Here is an 18,835-nt window from a genome sequence, read left to right as displayed (position 1 = left end):
TTCTCTGAACTATGTATTCTAATAGAAACTAAGATTTGACTCAACAGCTGCCTCCAGGTCAAGAATTCACTACAATTCATTATTGTAACTGGTTTTTAGCTTCAAATAATAAGCTAATGGTATCCAAAGCATGGTCCCAGACCATCATTAGCAGCTGGGAGCTTCTTAGAAATGCAAATTCTCAGGTCCCATTCAAACCTATAGAATTAGAAACTCTGGGGGTGGAGGCCCAGTAATCTGTATTTTAACAAGCCTCTAGGCAACCCTTGAGAACCCCATTCTCTGAGAACCCCTTTCAGACCAGTAACCAAACGTTAATTCAGCATGAGTAGTTTAGCCCTACCTGGCTCTACTAAGACAGGTTTTACGGCATTGTCCTCACTCTGATACAATCCTAGCTCCTAAAATAAATACAGATACAGCTCATTGTACTGCACTTTATTATCTTTCACAGATACTGTGTTTTGTGTGTGTGTGTGGGGGGGGGGGCAAGCCTGAGGCGATCAAGTCTATCAGTGCCATTTTCCCAACAGATGTGCTTACTTCGTGTCTATGTCATAGTTTGGCAAATCTCATAATATTTCAAACCTTTTTGTTATTATTTTATCTGTTATGGTGATTGTATGCTACAGAAAATCTTTCATGAAAGGAACAGTTAATCACTGTGGTAAACTTCATTGTCTTATTTTAAGAAATTGACACTGTAGGCCGGGCGTGGTGGCTCACGCCTGTAATCCACGCACTTTGGAGGCCAAGGCGGGCGGATCACCTAAGGTTGGGAGTTCAAGACCAGCCTGACCAACATGGAGAAACCCTGTCTTTAAAAAAAATAAAAATAAAAAATAAGAAGGCAAAGCAGTGTCTTTTTACTCTCTCTCTTTTTTTTTTTTTTTAATTAAGACAGGGTTTCACCATATTGGTCAGGCTGGTCTTGAACTACTGACCTCAGGTGATCCACCTGCCTCAGCCTCCCAAATTGCTGGGATTACAGGCGTGAGCCACCGCACCCGGCCTACTCTACTTCTTAAGAAGGAACCAGAACCCAGGCATGGTGGCTTACACCCAGCATGTTGGGAGGCTGAACTGAGAGGATAGCTTGAGCCCAGGAGTTCAGAAACAGCCTGGGTCTTGACAAAGTGAGACCTCATCTCTACAAAAAGTTTTAATTAGCTGGGCATGATGTTGTGCACTTAATAGTCCTAGCTACTCAAGAGGCTGAGGCAGGAATATCACTGGAGCCCAGGAGTTTGAGGTTAGAGTGAACTGAAATCGAGTCATGGCATTCCAGCCTGTGTGAGGAGACGCAGTCTCAAAAAATAAAAAAGGAAATCAGAACTATTCAGTGAACTGAAGACAAAATAATCTAATGAAATTAAATCAAAACCAGGAAAGATGGGTAGTCATATGATGGTTTAGTGCAGCTGCCCAATTCTGAATTGCCCTCATATCCTTTCCCAAAATACCATAAAATCTACAAGGAGGGCAAATGAAGCCACAAGTGACCCACATCTTCAGCATTATTAGAAAGCAATACCATGACCTTCAAGTTATCTGTAAGTAGAAAAAAATTCCAGGAGAGCTCTAGCTGCCATGAGCCTGTGGGCATGGAGAGCTGGTAAGGGAAAGCTTAAGATACTCCCTGAAAGAGAGGAGCACAGCAGACATAGATGTAGAGCACATTAAAATTCCAAAGAAACACAATTCTAAAGCTCACAAATATTGCCTAAAGGCACATGGATTCTTACATCATCTACTTCCTTCTCCCTGTGAAACACTGTTTCTCTGCTACAGATCAACAGTGAATCAGTTCTCTTATTGTACATGAGCAACATATGAACTGGTCCTCTTAAAGTTGTTAAGTGCCTCATCCTGTTCACATCGTTTAGAGCAAGTGGGCTGAAACTGACTTAGGACAGGCAGGGGTGTGTTTTAGAGACAAATTTAGAAAAATAAGAGGTTTCACTTCAGACCAGAGTGGCTGATCTGAAAATCAAAGAAAAAAGAACCCCTTGAAGGGAATACTTGTCTGTGAAACACTACTAAATAATATATACTATTAAAATAACACTATTTACCAATAGAACTCTTATAAGAGCTGAGAATTGGCTGAGAAAATGTCACACTAGTAACAAACTAAAAAAAAAGAAGAGTTCTGTGTGTTTTCATTTTCTTTCCCTTAGCTTACATTACTGTTATTATTTTACTTTGTTATTTTCCTTTGCTCGCCCACCAGTGCCCTTCAAACTATTTGCTGTGAATGACCAGCAGTTGTTTGCTGGTTTTACTCAAACTATCTGGTAACCAACATTCTGATCTACATACCCGGTTCAGTGGGATGTGTCCACAGTGACATGCATGGAGTCCAAGTGTTATACACATTTACAAATGCTTGCACTGGGCGTGGTCACTCACGCCTGTAATCCAAGCACTTTGGAGGCCAAGGCGGGCAGATCACCTGAGGTCGGGAGTTCAAGACCAGCCTGACCAACATGGTGAAACCCTGCCTTAAAAAAAAAAAAAAAAAAAAATGCTTGCTCTCAATTTTTGTATTTCCCATATTGTGGATTGATTTTTTTTTTTTTTAAAGTCTTTTGTACCGGTACTGGTGCACAGGCTACATTTTTAGTCACGCTGCTCTACAGAAAAATAGAGCCTTAGCAATCACCTCATCTGGCACTGGATATACCTGCATGCTGTTTAAGAAAACCCATAAGATGTCCAATTTTCTACAGTGTGGTTAAGTGCCACCTCTGCTGACATCCACTGACCTATGCTAACCCCTTTACTGTGTTGATGAGGTTAACTGAGGCCTATAGACATCAGCTGTCCGAGATCACACCTAACTGCAGAAGAGTGACTGACACCCAGATTTACCTTTCCCCATCCACTGGGCCCATATGAAGTTTAATGATGGATTCACGAAAGTGGTTGAGAGGTGGGAATTAAGGGCAAGAGAGGAACCTGTTTTTATCACACTAATTTTGTAAAATTATTTCACTCATAAAACTATTCAGTGTGGGCTGGGCACAGTGACTCACGCCTGTAATCCCAGCACTTCGGGAGGCCGAGGTGGGCAAATCATGAGGTCAGGAGTTTGAGACCAGCCTGACTAACATGGTGAAATCCATCTCCACTAAAAATACAAAAAATTAGCTGGGTGTGGTGGCAGGAGCCTGTAATCTCAACTACTTGGGAGGCCGAGGCAGGAAAATCACTTGAACCCAGGAGGTGGAGGTGGCAGTGAGCTGTGACTGCAACACTGCATGACAGTCGCCAGCCTGGGTGACAAAGCAAGACTCTGTCAAAGGAAAAAAACAAAAACAAAAAAAATCATTCAATATAACTTTGATAAAAATTAAAACTAAAATTAAAAATGCCAAGATGCCTTAAAAGCCTCTAAAATTGCCGGGTGCAGTGGCTCACGCCTGTAATCCCAGCACTTTGGAAGGCTGAGGTGGGTGTATCACCTGAGGTCAGAAGTTCAAGGACCAGCCTGACCAATATGGTGAAACCCCATCTTAAAAAAAAAACAAAAAAACAAAAAAAAAAACAAAAAAAACCTCTAAAATTATAAGGTTAATGTCACAGTTATTCTGTAACCTAACATTTCCATACTCACCTTTCACCTGTCTCACTCTCTGGAAGAAGAGCCACAGCATTTTGAGGATTCCAGTTTCCCAAAGCATCACAGCTTCCACATATTGCAAAAACTTCTCCTAAAGAAACAGAATAATCAGTTACAGTGGGATAAGTAGGGAAGCTTGCATTAGTTCAACCAGATCTGCTGCCTCCTTTAGCAGAGATAAAAGAGCCTCACTAGACATAGGTTTGGGCCCACATACCTACCACACACTGACACCTGCCTGTTAACTTGACTCACCTTTCTAGAACTGAAGCCAGAGAAAAGGCATACGGAAGTTTTCTTCATCTGTTCAACTAGTCATTAGTCAGTAACAAGCACCCAAGTATACAAATGGGATAAAACCACAGTCCTTGCCTTCAGGATAGCTCCCAATTTTAACGGGCAAACACTAAATGCCTATCAGTACTCTAAAGGGTTATTAATCAGTATCTTCCAGAAACTCAAATAGTAGCTATTAGTAAGTTTCACATCAAGAACATTTATCAAGGCCAGGCATGGTGGCTCACACCTGTAATCCCAACAATTTGGAAGGCCAAGGTGGGCGGATCACCTGAGGTCGGGAGTTTGAGACCAGTCTGGCCAACATGGCAAAACCCCATCTCTACTAAAAATACAAAAATTAGCTGGGTGTGGGGGCAGGTGCCTGTGATCCCAGCTACTTGATAGGTTGAGGCAGGAGAATAATTTGAACCCGGGAGGCGGAGGTTGCAGTGAGATGAGATTGTACCACCGTACACCAGCCTGGGGGACAGAGTAAGATTCATCACAAAAAGAAAAGAACATTATCAATGGGATAGCAGAAATGTAATTTAAAACCCCACAAAACAAAGACTTATATAATTGAAAAATCTCGTAATGCTTTTTTGTTTTTTAGAGATGGAGTCTTGCTCTTTTGCCCAAGCTGCAGTACAGTGGTATGATCTCAGCTCACTGTAACCTCTGCCTCCTGGGTCCAAGCAATTCTGCTTCAGCCTCCCTAGTAGTTGGGATTACAGGTATGTACCACAACACCTGGCTAATTTTTGTATTTTTAGTAAAGATGGGGTCACCATGTTGGCTAGGTTGATCTTGAACTCCCAATCTCAGGTGATCTGCCCGCCTTGGCCTCTCAAAGTGCTGGGATTATAGGCATGAGCCACCACACTGGGCCAAAATCTAGTACTTCTTAACTAAAGTAATAACTATCATTTCTTTTGAACATTTATCAATAGGCTTTAAAAGCCAACATATAGCTACCACCTCTTCTTGCTAAATTTTATATATTTCACAGAACATACTTGGATAAAAGTATGCAGAAGTCTCTGACTTACATATCAACACATTCCAAATACAATTAAAATTCATAAAGATAATGAACTGAGTTCAACTGCCAATTTGGCTCAAGACAAACTCCTCCACATTTTGAGAATAGCTGGGCTTCCAAGCTTGAGGCACTGCTCTAGTAAGACTAGAACTGTAGTCAGCTTCAGCCACCTGCATGAGCATTGTTAGCTTGGACTGTCTAAAACTTAAGTAAAATTCCAAGTGTGATAGTCATTCAGATTTCAGAGCTCTAAATACATGTGAGCCAGGTGCAGTGGCCCATGCCTGTAATCCCAGCACTTTGGGAGGTCAACACAGGGAGATCACTTGTGGCCAGGAGTCCCAGAATAGTCTGGCCAACATAGCAAAACCCTGTCTCTACTAAAAATATAAAAAGGCCAGGCATGGTTGGCTCGTGCCTTTAATCCCAGCACTTTGGGAGGCTGAGATGGGCAGATCACATGAAGTCCGGAGTTCAAGACCAGCCTGGAAAACAAACATGGTGAATCATAATCTCCACTGAAAATAAAATATTAGCCAGTTGTGGTGGCAGGTGCCTATAATCCCAGCTACTCAGGGGGCTGAGGCAGGAGAATCACTTGAACCCAGGAGGCAGAGGTTGCAGTGATCCAAAATCATGCCACTGCACTCCAGCCCAGGCAACAGGGCAAGACCCTGTCTCAAAAAAATATTTTTTAAAATAAATAAATAGATAAAGACACAAAGTTGGCCGGGTGCAGTGGCTCACGCCTGTAATCCCAGCACTTTGGGAGGCCAAGGTGGGCAGATCACAAGGTCAGTAGTTCGAGACCAGCCTGGCCAATATGGTAAAACCCTGTCTCTACTAATACAAAAATTAGCTGGGTGTGGTGACATACGCCTGTAATTCCAGCTACTTGGGAGGCTGAGGCAGAAGAATTGCTTGAACCCAGGAGGCAGATGTTGTAGTGACCTAAGATTGCGTCACTTCACTTGGCCTGGGCATCAGAGTGAGACTCCATCCTCCCCACCCCCTGAAAAAAAAGACAACAAAAAACACACACACATGCAACACAAAGTTAGCTGGGCATGGTGGTACATGCCTGTAACCCCAGCTACTCGGGAGGCTGAGGCACAAGAATCACTTTAACCTGGGGGAGATGGAGGTTACAGTGAGCCAAGATTGTGTCACTGCACTCCAGCCTGAGCAATATAGTGAGACCCTGTCTGTACTATATATATATATATATATATATAAAGAATAATTTGGCCGGACATGGTGGCTCATGCCTGTAATCCCAGCACTTTGGGAGGCCAAGGCAGGTGGATCACGAGGTCAGGAGTTCAAGACCAGCCTGATCAACATGGTGAAACCTCGTCTCTTTAAAAAAAATAAAAATAGCCGGGCGCGGTGGCTCACGCCTGTAATCCCAGCACTTTAGGAGGCTGAGGCGGGTGGATCACGAGGTCAAGAGATCAAGACCATCCTGGTCAACAAGGTGAAACCCCGTCTCTACTAAAAATACAAAAAATTAGCTGGGCATGGTTGTGCGTGCCTGTAATCCCAGCTACTCGGGAGGCTGAGACAGGAGAATTGCCTGAACCCAAGAGGCGGAGGTTGCGGTGAGCCGAGATCGTGCCATTGCACTCCAGCCTGGGTAACAAGAGTGAAACTCCATCTCAAAAAAATAAAAAATAAAAAATAAAAAATAAAAATAAAAAATAAAAAAATAATAAAAAAAATAAAAATAAATTAAAAAATAGAAAACAATTTTAAAAATTAGCCAGGCATTGTGTTGTGCACCTACAGTCCCAGCTCCTCATGAGGTTGAGTCAGGAGGATAACTGGAACCCAGGAATCTGAGGAACTGTGATTACACCACTGCACTCCAAACAGGGCAACAGAGGAAGACCCTGTCTCTTATAACAAAAAAACAAAAAAACCTTCATGGACTCAAGTTATTTCTCATCTCCCACATGCTACTTTTTGCTGTGAAAAGAACAAACTCCAGGTGGAACAAGTGAAATAGGGAATCAGTAGTTCACTTTCCTCTTCCAGGTGCTCCTGCATTTTACCAATTGCCCCCTGCAATGTAACTTTCTCTTTCTGCTGATTCCATGGGAATATGGCTTCTGAAAATGAGGAAATTGTTAACTAAAACACACAGACCCTTTTCAATCGGCTCTCATTGATAAAAGAGTATGCAGACTTGGATGCTAACTAAAGGAATCTGCAAACAGCTCCTCCACATACTCTTTTTGTTTCCTCGCCTGGTTGTACTTTTTCCCCCGACAAGCCTTCTCTACTCTACCCATTCTCTCTACATTTAGCTGAGGAGCCTTCCTTCTGTACAGTGAGGAAATTAAGTGAGGGGGGAATTGAGGCGGGATCTCCCTCAATATCCCCTTGCTGTCCCTCAGCCTCCTCCTTGCCACCTACAGAGTCATCTGTATCCACATCCACCATTATCTCTTCCCTCTCATCCCTGACTATAGGCATTCCCCCCAGTCCCAATCAAGCTGACACTTCTGTGGCCAGTTCTGTGGTCAGTTCATTTGTCTGAAATAGCCAACTCCTTCTAGCTTTAACTACCAGCCTAAAACTCCCTATGAGAGAATTCCATCTTCTATCCACGGAGATGGCCACATGCTAAACCAGAGGTGAGCACTTGGCTCAAGGGAACCAATCAGCTAACTAGCAATCTTCAATCTGCTGAATTCTGCCCAGGGGTGGAACTACACCAGATTATCTTAGCTAAGAATTTGAATTCAGACTCACACACACTCTGCCAATTGCTGTGATGAATGCTAAAACAAAGAAGCTAGATGTGGTGTGAGTCACTCATTCATTGTTTGAATATATATCTATACTATACTCTGGCTCTGACCCAGGCAGTCTGCTAGGTGCAGGAATTCAGCATAAACAAGACAAGGTCCTGTTTTGGCCGGGTGAGGTCTATATCTCACACCTGTAATCTCAGTAATTTTTGGGAGGCCAAGGCAGACAGATGACCTGAGGTCAGGAGCTCGAGACTAGCCAGCCAACATGGTGAAACCCCATCTCTACTAAAAACACAAAAATTAACCAGGTGTGGTGGCAGGCGCCTGTAACCTAGTAACTCAGGAGGCTGAGACAGGAGAATCGCTTGAACCCAGGAGGCAGAGGCGGCAGTGAGCCGAGAACACACTATTGAACTCCAGCCTCAGCAACAGAGTGAGACTCCATCTCAAAAGAAAAAAAAAAGTCATGTTTTCAATAGAGTTACAATCTGTCACTCAAATAATTCTATAAAATCTCCAAGAGGTGCTATAAAATAGTGCCAGAACCTAGTGGAATCTGGAGGCTGGCAGTGGGAGCAGGGGAGAAAAGAGAGGGAACAGGGGGAGTATGAGAGTGGGCACAGATCTACGCAGAGGAAACAGCATTTGAGAAAGTCCCAAAAGACGAAGAAAAGAGGAAGGAATGCAGCACATTTAAGGAACTGAAAGAAGGTCTGTACAGCCAGAATACATCAAAACTGAGAGGTACCTAGCCCAGGTGTGATACTGCTTTGACATGCTATCCTACACTAAAATTATTCAGTGCTTTAATGGACAGCAAAAAAATACAATGAGGCTAAAAAAACACATTCACATATAGGAACGAGGTTATCCCAGCCAAATGTTTCACCAACTTATTCTTTTTTTTGAGATCAAGTCTGCCTCTGCCATCCAGGCTGCAGTGCAATGGCACAATCTCAGTTCATTGCAAACTCCGCCTCATGGGTTCAAGGGATTCTTTTTTTTTTTTTTGAGACGGAGTTTCGCTCTTGTTACCCAGGCTGGAGTGCAATGGCGCGATCTCGGCTCACCGCAACCTCCGCCTCCTGGGTTCAGGCAATTCTCCTGCCTCTGCCTCCTGAGCAGCTGGGATTACAGGCATGTGCCACCATGCCCAGCTAATTTTTTGTATTTTTAGTAGAGACAGGGTTTCACCATGTTGACCAGGATGGTCTCGATCTCTTGACCTCGTGATCCACCCGCCTCGGCCTCCCAAAGTGCTGGGATTACAGGCCTGAGCCACCGCGCCTAGCTTCAAGGGATTCTTTTGCCTGTCTCCCAAGTAGCTGGGATTACAGGCACAGGCCAACAGGCCCAGCTAATTTTTGTATTTTTAGTAGAGATGGGGTTTCATCATGTTGGTTAGGCTGGTCTTGAACTCCTGACCTCAAATGATCACCTCCCACCACCACCTTGGCCTCCCAGACTGCTGGGATTACAGCAGTGAGCCACTGTAGCTGGCCTACCAACTTCTTGCACTAGCAAAGTTTCCGTCATTTTCATGCTGCCTAGAAACCAAAGCCCCACCATCTTTGTCCTGTGCAAAATTAAGTAAATTCACAGCTTTCTTGGGAAAACATGAGAAGTAGAAGACAGAGTTTGAGGAAGTTTTTGTTGTGTCTACTATGCTCCAAGTGCATTTCCCATATCAGGCAAGACCTACAGATATTCTCACGTAAAAAATCAGCCCCGCTCTAATAGCAACTCCATATTTAAGGTAATCCAAATAAGAAAAATGCTAATTTAATTTTAAAAACCGTTTTAAAGAAAAACTTTTACAATACCTGGTAAAAGAGTTCCTCTTATTTCAAAGGTAATATGAGAAGGTGTCATTCTGATGATTTATTTTATGACGTTGTGCTAGAAAAAAAGAAAAAAACACTTATAAAAATATTAACTTTAGATAGCTACCATCAAGAAACAACTTCAATCAAGAGCTATTTATATTTTTAAAAAGCAATATTTAATGTCTTTGCAGTTTTATGGTGGGTTTTTTTTTTAAAAAAAGTATAATTTAGTGCGGGGGAAAAAAAGTAGAACAGCAAAAAATAAACCAGGCACAGTGGCTCATGCATGTAATACAAATGTTTAGGGAGATTGAAGCAGGAGGGTGACTTGAGCCCAGGAGTTTGAGACCCGTCTGGGTAACACAGTGTGGCCCCATATCTACAAAATAATAATTATTTTATATATATATATATTTTTGTTTGTTTTTTAAGATATGGGGTCTCACTATGTTGCCCAGGCTGTAGTGCAGTGGCTATTCACAGGCACGATCCCACTACTGACCAGCACCGGAGTTTTGACCTGCTCCGTTTCCGACCTGGGCCGGTTCACCCCTCCTTAGGCAACCTGGTGCTCCCTCGCTCCCGGGAGGTCACCATATTGATACTGAACTTAGTGCGGACACCCGATTGGCATAGCCCACTACAGCCCAGAACTCCTGGACTCAAGTGATCCTCCCCTCTCAACCTCCTGAGTAGCTGGGACTACAGGCACGCGTCACCGCGCCTGGCAAAAATAAAAAATATTAGCACGGCATGGGGAGCATGTACCAGCTACAGATTAAGATTGAGGTGGGAGGATCACTTTAACACAGGAAGTTGAGGTTGTAGTGAGCTGTGACTGTGTCATTGTACTCTAGTCTGAGTGACAGGGCAAGACCCTGTCTCAAAAAAAAAAAAGGCTGAAAAAAGTTTTTTAAAAAGCCAAAAAAAGAAAAAAAAAAAACCCTCAATCTCAGAGTTCTTATATATACAGGTTGAAATGGCCATCTTTTTTGAAGAATTTTGCATCTGTAGAGAAACTCCATTATATAGCCAAGCTTTTCCTTTCAAGGATAAGTGATATTAAGGTCTGAAAATGACATTTGCCGTCTATTTTGATGAAGGCTTATAGGTAACAGCCTATGAGCTGTGACTCAGTTACTTGAGAAGTAGCTAGCAAGTCTGGAGCCTAATGCTTCAAAACTATTATTTAAGAATGTAGCCGGGCGCGGTGGCTCAAGCCTGTAATCCCAGCACTTTGGGAGGCCGAGGCGGGTGGATCACGAGGTCGAGAGATCGAGACCATCCCGGTCAACATGGTGAAACCCCGTCTCTACTAAAAATACAAAAAATTAGCTGGGCATGGTGGCGTGTGCCTGTAATCCCAGCTACTCAGGAGGCTGAGGCAGGAGAATTGCCTGAACCCAGGAGGCGGAGGTTGCGGTGAGCCGAGATCGCGCCATTGCACTCCAGCCTGGGTAACAAGAGCGAAACTCCGTCTCAAAAAAAAAAAAAAAAGAATGTATGCCCAGTCTGGGCACAGTGGCTCACGCCTGTAATCCCAGCACTTTGGGAGGCCAGACAGGCAGATCATGAGGTCAGGAGACAGAGACTATCCTGGCCAACATGGTGAAACTCCATCTCTACTAAAAATACAAAAAAATTAGCTGGGCATGTGGCACACACCTGTAGTCCCACTACTTGGGAGGCTGAGGCAGGAGAATTGCTTGAACCCAGGGGATAGCACCACTGCACTCCAGCCTGGGTGACAGTGCAAGACTCTGTCTCAAAAAAAAAAAAAAAAAAAAGAGAGAATGCATGCCCAAAACCAAAACAAGACAGAATTTATGCCCAAAATATACACTGTAAAACAAAGTATCCAAATTTGTTATCTTTTTAAGTAGTCAAGATTCTCTTGCTACACAGTTTCTCTTCTGATAAGCAGGTGTTCTGAATTCAACCTATCTTTCATGACTAACACTGTGGTCCAGGAGAAAAACAACTATAGATAGAAAAAAGCTTGACTCTAGAAAGAATTTCTACTTTACAAAAAGGAAACAAGCAAAGTATCACTCCTTAAAAAGCAAGTTTGAGAATCTGCTTCTAAGACTACAATGTAACTTACCACTAAATATATATACACATATATATAAATATATATATAAAAATATATATATATAAATTTATATATAAATTTATATATATTTATTTATATATATAATTTTATATATAATATATATAAAAGGCCAGGCTTGGTGGCTCCCAGCGCTTTGGGAGACCAAGGAGGGCAGATCACCAGAGGTCGGGAGTTTGAGATCAGCCTGACCAACACAGAAAAACCCCATCTCTGCTAAAAATACAAAATTAGCTGGGTGTGGTGGCGCATGCCAGTAATCCCAGCTACTCAGGAGGCTGAAGTAGGAGAATCGCTTGAACCCGAAGGCAGAGGTTGTGGTGAGCCAAGATCTCCCATTGCACTCCAGCCTGGGCAATAAGAGTAAAACTCTGTCTCAAAAAAGAGAGAGACAGAGACAGAGAGGGAGAGAGAGAGAGAAAGCTAATTTTTAAATTTCTTCCTTGTCTGTGTCAGCCAAAGTAATCTGTTTCCCATCCACTAACTTAAATACCTAAAGGAAGTTTTAAAAAAATAGATTAACACACACATACGTATACTTCGAGATAGTTACATAATTTAAATGGAGAGAGAACATACTCCACCAAAAGACATACCATAGTCTACAAATCTTCAACAACCCCTCAAAAAAACCTTTGCCCCCCAACCCACCAATGTTCCTACAAGAATTCCAATCACATCTTTATTCTGCATCATGTACATTAAAAACTTCACTTGCACTTATATATTACTTTATGAAACAATTCTAAAGTACCTTTCATAGCTACCTTAGTCATTTTTCTAGTTCTGCTTTGCTCCCTTCCCCTCCCCTTGAGTCTGCTATGCACAATTAGCCACACTTCCCAGTCAAGGTAGATAGATCTATACCAGCAGTTCTCACCGAAGGCAATTCTGCCCTCCAGGGGATTATCTGGTAATGTCAGAAGGCATTTTTGGTTATCACAACTGGGAGTGGCACTCCTGGCATCTAGCGGGTAAAGGCCAAGGAGTGCTGTTGAACACCCTACAATACACACAACAGCCCTCCACAAATAATTAATTGTCCAGCTCCAAACAACAGGGCTGAGGTTGAGATGAGGATCAAGAGTCCAGGCTCCATGTTAGCTATAAACTATGTATCAACACATTTATGTAAATTATAAAATGTAACACCGAATGTTTATATATATATATAAATGTACATTGTCCAATATTCATCTCACAGAGTGCAAGACCATCAATGTGGAGTCATGTCATATTTGGATAAGAGGATAAGAAATTCTATATTTAAAAAATAAAAACAAAAAAAATTAAAATTAAAAAAAAGAAATTCTATATTTGGCAACTTCACCATTTTGGTTAGAACACCCAATACTACATTAGTGAAAACCTTCCCTTTGGCGGGACACAGTGGCTTATGCCTGTAATCCTAGCACTTTGGCTGAGGCAGGCGGATCACCTGAGGTCAGGAGTTCGAGACCAAAGAAAGAAAGAAAGAAAAGCTTCTCTTCATTCATCAAAATAATTTCTAAGATAAATAACTTCTTATTCTACTTTCGGCAACCAAGAGTAAACATGGTGCCCAGGCCTGATCGCTCATGCCTATAATCTCAGCACTTTGGGAGGCTGGGACAGGCAGATCACTTTAGGTCAGGAGTTCAAGACTAGCCTGACCCACATGGCAAAACCCCCATCTCCACTAAAAATACAAAAAAAAAAAGAAAAAAAAAAAAATTAGCCAGGAGTGGTGGTACATGCCTGTAATCCCAGCTACTTGGGAGGCTGAAATATGAGAATCACTTGAATACAGAAGGCAGAGGTTATAGCAAGCTGAGATTGCACCACTGCACTGCCTGGGTGACAGAGTGAGACTCTACCTAAATAAAATAAAATAAAATGCTTGACAAACATTTAAGTTACTGAATTAATTTTAAGAGAGCAAATATTCCATCACCCCTCAAAAGGGCTGAAAGAACAACTTCAATCTTAACCTTTAAGGTGTCCTTTCATTTGGCATTGACTGCCACAGTTCTCAACTAAGAACAACCTCATATACATGATTAAATAATAGTTGGTATTTTGCTATTTGCGGATTAATTTTAAATAACTATTTTCATCAACTTAAGGGAAATCAGATATTATTCCCATGTATTAAAATCAACAGCTAGTACAAAATTATCTCTAGATTTCTATTGCATTAAGGCAATAGAAAACTTAAGTAAATTTAATAAAAAGGAAATGAACTGATTACAGAAATTGAGTCTTTCATTCTCAAAGTTGTTTATAAGAGTGACTATAGTAACTTGGCAGTAAACAGCTCCAGTAAATACAAAACTACATACACAAGCACAAAAACATCTTCCAAAAAACCTCCAGAAAACAAAGCATCATCTTCCACTTGATTTGCCAAAGTCAAGCAATCCGGTTTGATTTCCACCCTGACCACCCCTCAACCCCCAAATTTGATATCATACCATATAAAAGGCTGGGGAGCTGCTCCAAATGCAGTTAACTGGATCATGGACAGAGGCCAAAAGTCTGGTGCAGTGTTGAAGTATACAATTTTGGCATCCAGTTACCACCAGCAAAGCAGCAGTGACAAAGTAAACAATTGTGCTGTGGTACAAAAAAATTTATGCACCCACCCATACGTCTTCTTCTAAACAAGGAAAAAAAAAATCTTAACTTGAAAAGGGGAGATCTGGGCCAGGCGCGGTGGCTCACACCTGTAATCCTAGCACTTTGGGAGGCCGAGGTGGGTGGATCACCTGAGGTCAGGAGTTCAAGACCAGCCCGACCATCACAGTGAAACCCCATCTTTAAAAAAGAAAAAAAAGAAAAGAAAAGAAGGAAGGAGAAAAAGAGAAAGAAAGAAAGAAACAAAGAAAAGGGGAGGTCTTCTGGATATACATGAAACAAGAGTAAGATGAAAAACGTTAAGTGATTGTATGCACGTGAGCTGACCAGCTAATTTAACCAACTCGCCTATTACCTCACATAGGACTATGAGACAGGCTTTTGCTTTTTGGTTATTGAAAACATAACATTCATTTTTTACTTTTTGAAGAGAAAAACTAAACAGCATTTTCATCTGAGATTCTGAGTATTTACATAACCCTTTTTAAAAGACTCAAGCAACTAGCAAAATAACATGGTAATTAATTTACATTTTTTTAACTTTCAGAGTTCACACTACCTGGCAAAATAAATTTTACTCTATTCTTTTCCTCGAATAAACTTTTCCAACACGTGACACTACTGATTTACCAGCCTGGGAAACAAAAGGGATATGAAGTAAACTAAGGTACAGGGACATTTACTTTAGAGCTAAACTGAAGTCAGATATTTTAGCTAAAGTGTTTTTCTGGCTAAAAGGAACACCTGTTTTCCCTCGAATTTTTTCAAAGAAAAAAGCCGTTTCCAATTCTCCTTGCCCTTTCCTAGGCTTTGGCAGCTTTGATCCTCCTAACTAGCTGAATAAAGGAATATATACAATTCCTACCTTTCCCTGAGTTAATTTTTGTTCATCTTAGTGATGAATGATTATGGCCTTTGCTACGTTCTAACAAGTTGTGACTGTCATTCTGATTCCCATATACGTTAAGCCAATATTTTAATAAAACATGTTAAGATATTAATGGATCTTTATTAAGAAACGGTTTCAGTTTGGGAGCGGTGGCTCACGCCTGTAGTCCTAACACTTTGGAAGGCCGAGGTGGATGGATCACCTGAGGTCAGGAGTTTAAGACTAGCCTGGCCATCATGGTGAAACCCCATCTTAAAGGGGAAAAACAAAACAAAACAAACAAACAAAAAAAAACCCTGTTTCTGGAATAGATTTCATTAAGCCTAGTCAGTTCCTTGATCAACTCTGTAAACAATGCAGTAACATTTCCCCAAATGTTTTCCATTCATTTTATCGTGATATTATTCTCAGGTGTGTTTCACACATTTTTCCTGTTTTAACTCATACATAAAGATTTAATTAATCAACGTAGTTTATGTATATATCAAATTTTACTCACTTTGCCACGATGAGTTTTCTTTTGTGGTCATTATTTCTCTGAGTCCAACTTTCCCACGTAGTTGTTTGCAGATTTAAATTTTGTATAGAATACTAGGGTTTTCTCTAGCTCTGGTTCTTCCTAGTTCTTAATCAGGAATAGATTACACCATGTGCAGTTTTGCTTGGTGTTATTTGTATCCACGACATTAGGAATTTTGGGGGGGGGGGAAAGACTGCTAGCTTGTATTTATTTCTTAGTTAAGTCACAACTTGTCAGAAACGTAGCAAGGGGAAACATGAAGGGGTAGAGTAGTGGGTGAGAACTGTGCAGAAATGGGAGGAGGGCGACCGAAGAGTATGAAGAAAACATCGAGTCCAAACATCCTGCTCGCTTCCATCAGTTCCTCTATGCAGGTTACATCAGACTAACAGCTGCCTTAAGGTGGAAGAATCCTCTACAACTCATGCCCGCTTTCTTTTCCAGCCGGCCAGTGGAGCTTGGGGAGAGGGCTGATGAAAAACACTTAAGTGATTGAGGCTCTCTCCCCTAACTCAGCAAGGAAGTCTTAAGAGCTTTGGGAAAGTAGAGCTTTGAAGAGAAGGGGCAGCAGAGCTAAAAAAATTGTATCGAGGTCACTGACGACTATTCCTGGAACCTTTTCGTAGCAAACGCACTTCGGTTTCTGGGAATAACTGAATTATACAAGCATGCCCTAGACTACGTGCCCAGGCCATTTCGGAAAATAAGCAGTTGTCAAAACACGATGGATTACCTAGGGACACCGCGCGGCGGTGCGCCAGGGGCCCGCGGTGGGGCAGGGATGTCCGCAGAGCGCTTCACCTGCGTCTTTGGCGTCTTTGTTCCCTGACTCGGTACTCGGCACGCCGGCGGTGGTCCTCCGCGCCACGCGTCCTGCTATGCCTCAAACGCCCCACGCGTTTTTCAGAAGGGAACTGAGCCCCAGGCAGCCCAGCGGAACCGCGGCCGTGAACAATAAAAGTCCAGGAGTGCATCCCAGCCACCGACTTAGCGCAGCGAACGCCCGGGCCGCCGTTCCCCCGCGGGCAGCGCCCGGCCCGGCCCGAGGACCCCGCCCGCGCCTCGGCCCCGACGCCCCCAGCCCCGCCGCGTCCCGGGGCCGCCCTGACAGCTCGGCCCGCCACGTGAGCGGCTGCCCGGCCCCCGCACCCGGTGCCGGCCCGCCCGCCCGCCTCACCTGCAGGGTTCGCTAGTCCGCGGGTCCGCGTCGCCCTCGCCCCTCCCGAGAGCGAGGACCGCGGGCCGAGGTGCCGGGCGCCCGCCGTCCGTACCTCGCCAGCGCTCTCCCAGGCGGCCCGCCGCGGCGCGGAGCGGCAGGAAGCGGCGACGCTCAAACCGGTTTCAGCTGCTCCAGACCAAACTGCCAGGCCACCCCGCGGGGCGGGGCCGGAGGGCGGCGGGGCGGGGCCTGACGTCACGCCCGGCGCTGTCTCAGCCAATCGGCGGCCGCGCGCGGTGGGGACGGGCCCGCGCGTTCCTGGAAAGGGCTGACGTCTACGGCCGTGGGCGGCCGGGCATCCCCAGTGTCCCCTCCGCCCTTCTCAGCTGACCCTGGCACCCGCACCTTGGAGAACTGCCCTGGGGTCACAGGCGTGTACTGTGGTCCTTCAAAGCAGCCTTAGAATAACCGGCTGTGGAGCCTGGAACTACAATTCAAGAGTTGCATTTTTTTCCCCATTTGAAAACGGGGGAAACGAGCAGTACTGATGTTTTCTGGAAACTTTCTTTCGTTGCAAAACAACAATCACACTTGAATCATATTATTAATTGAAAACGATTGAGTCACCTGAGCTTGATGAGAGTTTATACCCTTGCTGTTCAAAGTATGGTCGACAAGCCAGTAGCACCTGCCGGCACTCAAAATTACAGACTCCCAGGACCATCCCAGACCTGCCCTATCAAATCTGCCTCTAGCAGCATCCCCAGGTTAACGAGTATGCAAATTAAAGTTTGAAGCAGACTCTCCCTGCCAGAGTTGTAGTTTTTGTCTTTTCGACACGGAGTTTCGCTCACACCTGTGGTGGCTCACACCTGTAATCCCAGCACTTTGGGAGCCTGAGGCAGGTGGATCATGAGGTCAGGAGTTCTACACCAGCCTGACCAACAAAGTGAAACCCCGTCTCTACTAAAAATACAAAAATTAGCCGGGCCTGGTGTGGTGGTGCAAAACACCTGTAATCCCAGCTACTCGGGAGGCTGAGGCAGGAGAATCCTTTGAACCTGGGAGGTGGAGGTTGCAGTGAGCCAACATCCTGACACTGCGCTCCAGCCTGGGTGACAGAGTGTGACACACACACACACACACAAAGGAAAGAAAGAAAGAAAAGAAAAGAAAAAAAGCCCCATCAAAAAAAAAAAATTTTTCCCCTTTCTCCTTTGGTGGTCTCCAGAAAGTTATTCAGCATTTGCCATTTGAAGTTCTCCTACAACACTTTGCAACTCACCTAACTTACACTGTTACTTTACCAGTATCAAAGTTACCCTCTGGTTAACATCCAATATAAAATTATATTAGCAGATTTTACTTAAATCCAGTGAGATGTTGAAAACTAAAAAGAGGCCTGGTGTCAAGGTGGCTCACACTATTAATCCCAGCACTTTGGGAGGTCGAGGTGGGCAGATTGCCTGAGATCAGGAGTTTGAGACCAGCCTGGGTATCATGGCGAAACCCCGTCTCTACCAAAAGTACAAAAATTAGCCGTGTGTGGTGACTCATGCCTATAATCCCAGCTACTCGGAGGCAGCCTGGGTGGTGGAAGTTTTCATGAGCTGTGATTGCACCACTGCACTCCAGCCTGGTGACAGAGCTAGACTCTCGAAAAAACAACAAAACAAAACAAAAAAATGACTACAAAGAACCACCTTTTGGGAGATGTTGAAGTTCTCTTACAACAAGAAGTGGACAAATAGCTCGAGTTGCATGCTGGTTCAAAATGGGCCTACTAAAAAATGTATTTGGATTAGATGAGCTCTAGCTTTAGACCAAATTTCTGGTTTTAGAAATCTGGTTGTTCTTTACCACATTTGATATTTAGCTTGGATTCAATCCCAGAAATTTTCTGACAATGTCATCCATTCACGTAAATAATTAAGTGCCTGTTTTATGCCAGGCTCAGGATGCAACAGTTTTTGATAGTACTCATTTTAATCCCAAATTTCTTAAAGA

At 43.4% G+C, this 18,835-nt stretch overlaps 1 protein-coding gene across 1 annotated transcript in view; it reads right to left on the bottom strand.

Annotated features, from left to right (window-relative positions):
- GPCPD1 (glycerophosphocholine phosphodiesterase 1) overlaps nt 1-17,042 on the bottom strand; it is a 70,881-nt gene extending 53,839 nt beyond the window's left edge. The window contains exons 1-3 of the mRNA XM_039479591.2: nt 16,847-17,042; nt 9,529-9,604; nt 3,620-3,716 (exon numbers count right to left, since the gene is read on the bottom strand). Of these exons, the coding sequence (XP_039335525.1) occupies nt 3,620-3,716; nt 9,529-9,577 (146 nt within the window). The 5' untranslated portion in view covers nt 9,578-9,604; nt 16,847-17,042. The remainder of the gene's footprint in view (nt 1-3,619; nt 3,717-9,528; nt 9,605-16,846) is intronic.
- Nucleotides 17,043-18,835: the final 1,793 nt, after the last annotated feature.

Source organism: Saimiri boliviensis, chromosome 9 (assembly GCF_048565385.1).
Source record: "Saimiri boliviensis isolate mSaiBol1 chromosome 9, mSaiBol1.pri, whole genome shotgun sequence".
NCBI lineage: Eukaryota > Metazoa > Chordata > Mammalia > Primates > Cebidae > Saimiri > Saimiri boliviensis.
Note: the sequence above shows the minus strand (reverse complement) of the source record. Positions and strands in the feature narration are given on the sequence as shown.